At 44.9% G+C, this 4,022-nt stretch overlaps 1 protein-coding gene across 1 annotated transcript in view; it reads left to right on the top strand.

Annotated features, from left to right (window-relative positions):
• LOC126505058 (NAD(P)H dehydrogenase [quinone] 1) overlaps positions 1-3,410 on the top strand; it is a 15,641-nt gene extending 12,231 nt beyond the window's left edge. The window contains exon 6 of the mRNA XM_050147762.1: positions 2,117-3,410. Within this exon, the coding sequence (XP_050003719.1) occupies positions 2,117-2,422 (306 nt within the window). The 3' untranslated portion in view covers positions 2,423-3,410. The remainder of the gene's footprint in view (positions 1-2,116) is intronic.
• Positions 3,411-4,022: the final 612 nt, after the last annotated feature.

Raw genomic sequence — 4,022 nt, 5'->3', positions numbered from 1 at the left:
GAGGGAGAGAGGGAGAGAGAGAGAGAGAGAGAGAGAGAGAGAGAGAGAGAGAGAGAGAGAGAGAGAGAGAGAGAGAGAGTTGCCTTACCACATAGTGGAGGCTAGCAGACTAAGGAGCTTCTGAGCAGTTCTCATGCCCCCTCCTCCCATCTTGACTTAACATACAGACTCATTCCACTGCATTCAGTTCACAGTTTTACGTGGGTTCTGGGTTCTACCTCATTCCATCAGGCTTGCAAGGCTGGTACCTTTACTAGCTGAGCCATCTCCCCAGCCTCCCCCTCCCCCTTTTTAGAAAGAGAATGGTGGTGTTGCAGTGTGGTGTGTCGTGGGCTGAGAGATGGCTCAGCGGTTAAAAGTAATGACCTCTCTTTCAGAGGACGGGGGTTCAATTCTCAGTACCCACATAGCAGCTCACAACTGTCTGCAACTCTACTTTCAGGGGATCCGATACCCTCACACATATGCATGCAGGCAAAACCCCAAAGCACATAAAATAAAAATAGTAATCTTCAAAAGGGGGGTCTCATTATGTAAGTCCAGGGTGACTTGAACTTGTGGCAGTTCTCCTGCCTCAGCCTGTTGAGTGCTGGGTTTAAGGCATAGACCAGTACATCTGGCTCCCTCGTCCAAGACAATAACTGAGTTCATTCAGCTTGCTCTGGAGGTGGGCTTTGGGGTCACTGGACCCTGAGGATGAGGGAAGGGGATTGAAGAAGACAGTGAGTGAGGTGTGCGGCGTAAAGACTAAGCTCACCATGTTGAGTGGCAGAAAATGTACATCCACATGCCCTGGCACGAGCCACTGCCAAGGGGCAAGCGCTCTCCCTAATGTAATAGAACTTCTGGCTCTTTTGGCAGAGGATCGAGGTTGGCACAGTTTCAAGCTTTTATTCATTCAAAGGAAAGTGCCACCAAGGAGGCTAAATGAGGTGACAGAAAGGGAGGGAGGGCAGAGGTGAGAGAAGGAACTGTGGCAATTCCCCAGGGCACTTCAGGTCTGACTGGGCTCTCTAACTGGCAAGCCCAGATCATTCTTTTTTTTTTTTTAAATATTTATACAATATTCTGCCTGTATGTCTGCCTGCAGGCCAGAAGGCACCAGATCTCATTATAGATGGTTGTGAGCCACCATGTGGTTGGTGGGAATTGATCTCAAGACCTCTGAGCCTTTTCTCCAGCTCCGGATCACCCTTTGAAAAGATTTTTAAAACTTTAGCCAAGCAATGGTGGTGCACGCTTTTAATCTCAGCACGTGGGAGGCAGAGGCAGGCAGATTTCTGTGAGTTTGAGGGCAGCCTGCTCTGTAGAGTGAGTTCCAGGACAGTTGGGGCAACACAGGGAAACCCTGTCTCAAAAACGAAAAACAAATTTTAAAACTTTAATTTTTATTTTATGAGTTTTACCTGCACCCATCTCTGTACCGTGTGTATACAGTGTCAGTCGAGGTCAGAAAAGGACATTGGGTCCCCTGGAAGAGGTGTTGCTATTCATGTGGGTACTGGCAACCCAAGCCAGGTCTTCTGGAAGAGCAGCCAGTGCTCTTAACCAGCAAGCCCTCTCTCCAACTCCCAGACAGTTTTGTTTATTTTTCTTTTTTTTAAGATTTATACTTATTTACTTTATTGCTCTCTGTGTGTATGCTACATTTATGTAGGTGCCCACAGAAGTCAGGAAAGTTCATCTAGTCCCCCAGAGCTGGAGTGACAGGTGGTTGTGAGTTACTCCACATGGGTGCTGAGAACCAAGCTTGGGTCCTCTGAGAGAGTAGCAAATCTTAATGGTTGAGCCAGTTCTCAGCCCCCAGACCAACTTATTTTTTTAATATATTTTATTTTATTTTATGTGCATTTTAAAATATAATTTATTTTATTTTATGTGCATTGATGTTCTGCCTGCATGTATGTCTGTATGAGGGTGTCAGATCTTGGAGTTACAGACAGTTGTGAGCTGCTATGTGGGTGCTAAGAATTGAACCCAGGTCCTCTGGAAGAACAGGCAGCCCTATTAACCACTGAGCCATCTCTCCAGCTCCCAGACCAACTTCTGATGCTTGTTTACAGTACAGTCTGCCAGACTGCTCTTGTGACTTAACTCTGTGTTCTGTCTCTTGCAGTATGGCATCCTGCATTTCTGTGGCTTCCAGGTCTTGGAACCACAACTGGTGTACGGCGTTGGCCACACCCCACCAGATGCTCGGAGGCAGATCCTGGAAGGGTGGAAGAAGCGCCTGGAGACTATCTGGGAGGAGAAGCCACTCTACTTTCCTCCAAGCAGCATGTTTGACCTCAACTTCCAGACAGGATTCTTACTGAAAAAAGAGGTTCAAGAGGAGCAGGAAAAGAACAAATTTGGCCTTTCTGTGGGCCATCACTTGGGCAAATCCATTCCAACTGACAACCAGATCAAAGCTGGAAAATAAGACTCCCCCCCCCCAATATGTAAGTTTAACCTAGTTATCTTTTTTTACAGCTTGCCTGGCTTTTGCTTTCCCCTTTATTCCACAAGGATAGGAAAAGAAGTAGACTCACTTCTTAACGTTCTTGAATAGTTCTGTCAGTGAGTGTATGTACTATTACCTAAATCAGATTAGGTGCCACAGGTCGCTTGATATTTGGCGGTGGGGTTGTATGGGAGGAGGAAGATACTCCTCTAGGTCATCTACGCAATATAAACCCTTTCTTAGGGCTAGCCCTGGCCACAGGGTATCCGACTCTCCAGAGATTTGTTTCTTTTAATCACCTCTCTGTGGTTTAGGACAGAGGGGAATTGCTCAAAGAAAACAAAGGCTGAGGGAGCTACTTGCTTAGGAGTTAGTGAGCTGAAGTCTGTTTACAGTGCATCTCGGTTTCAATGACTGTGCAGTGATTGATGTGCCTCTCGGGGGATTTCTCTCCAGCTCGCCTCTGTCTTGTACACAGCACACACAGGTCCTAGGAAAGGAACACTGAAACAGGTCCCATGTTTCCACCTTTTTTTTTTCAGAATTAAATGAAAACACACAAGGACATGGTGGTGCATGCCTTTAATCTCTTTAATACTTAAAAAATAATAGCCCCCTACTGAGCTGGAGAGTTGGCTCTGATGGCAGTTAAGAACACTTGTTGCTCTTGCCCAGGACCTGGGTTCAGCTTCCAGCTGGCTGACACCTATACAGAAGCTAAAAGCTGTTTCTATCTCCAGTTCTAAGGATCCAGTGCTCTCTTCAGGCTTCTGCAGGCACCAAATGTACACAGTGCACAGACATACATGCAAATAAAACACTGATACACATAAAAGAAGTCCTAAAAGCCAAAACAAAACAAAAAACTGTAGCCTTCCACCAAAATAAAAGTTTGATCTATTCAAATGTCTTAAGGGTTTTTTCTATAATATTGGGAAATAAATGACATTGCCTTTTTATTTTTAAAGATCTGTCTTATTTTTATTTGTGTGCATTATGTGTGTGTGTGTGTGTGTGTGTGTGTCTGAGGGTTTGTGGTCCTGTGAGTACATCTTTTTACAGAGGCAAGAAGAGGGCCTTTAATCACCCAGAGCTGGAGTTACAGGTGGTTGTGAGCCACTGGAAGTGGGTGCTGAAACCAAACTCAGGCCCTTTATAAGAGTAGGAAGTACTCTTTAGCTACTAAACTCCAGCCCTGATGATCACACTCATTTTAAGAAAATATTTGTATCTCATGATTATTGAGATAAAGTTGTAGGTCTTATTATTTATGACAAGTAATTGTGTATGTATGTATGTATATATGTATGTATGTATATATGTATTGTGGGAGTAGCTAAAGAATAGCTTTCTCACAAATATGAAGCAAGCATTCTTCCCTTGCACTACGTTCTCGGTTCCTCATTTTGACATAAGACTAATTTTTATTTAGGTGTGAATGCACACGAGTGTGCATGCCGATGGAGACTAGAATGGAGTCATGACTCCTGGAGTTAGGGGCATCTGGTTGTAACCCCCCTGATGTAGTGCTCAGAATTGAACTCCATTTGGCCCTCTGCCAGAACAGCAAGGGCTCTTG

The sequence above is a fragment of the Alexandromys fortis genome, unplaced genomic scaffold (assembly GCF_014885135.2).
Source record: "Alexandromys fortis isolate MF-2015 unplaced genomic scaffold, M_Fortis_MF-2015_v1.1 scaffold_58, whole genome shotgun sequence".
In the NCBI taxonomy this organism is placed as follows: Eukaryota; Metazoa; Chordata; class Mammalia; order Rodentia; family Cricetidae; genus Alexandromys; species Alexandromys fortis.
The sequence above is the reverse complement of the archived record's forward strand: the minus strand, read 5'-3'. Positions and strand labels throughout refer to the sequence as shown.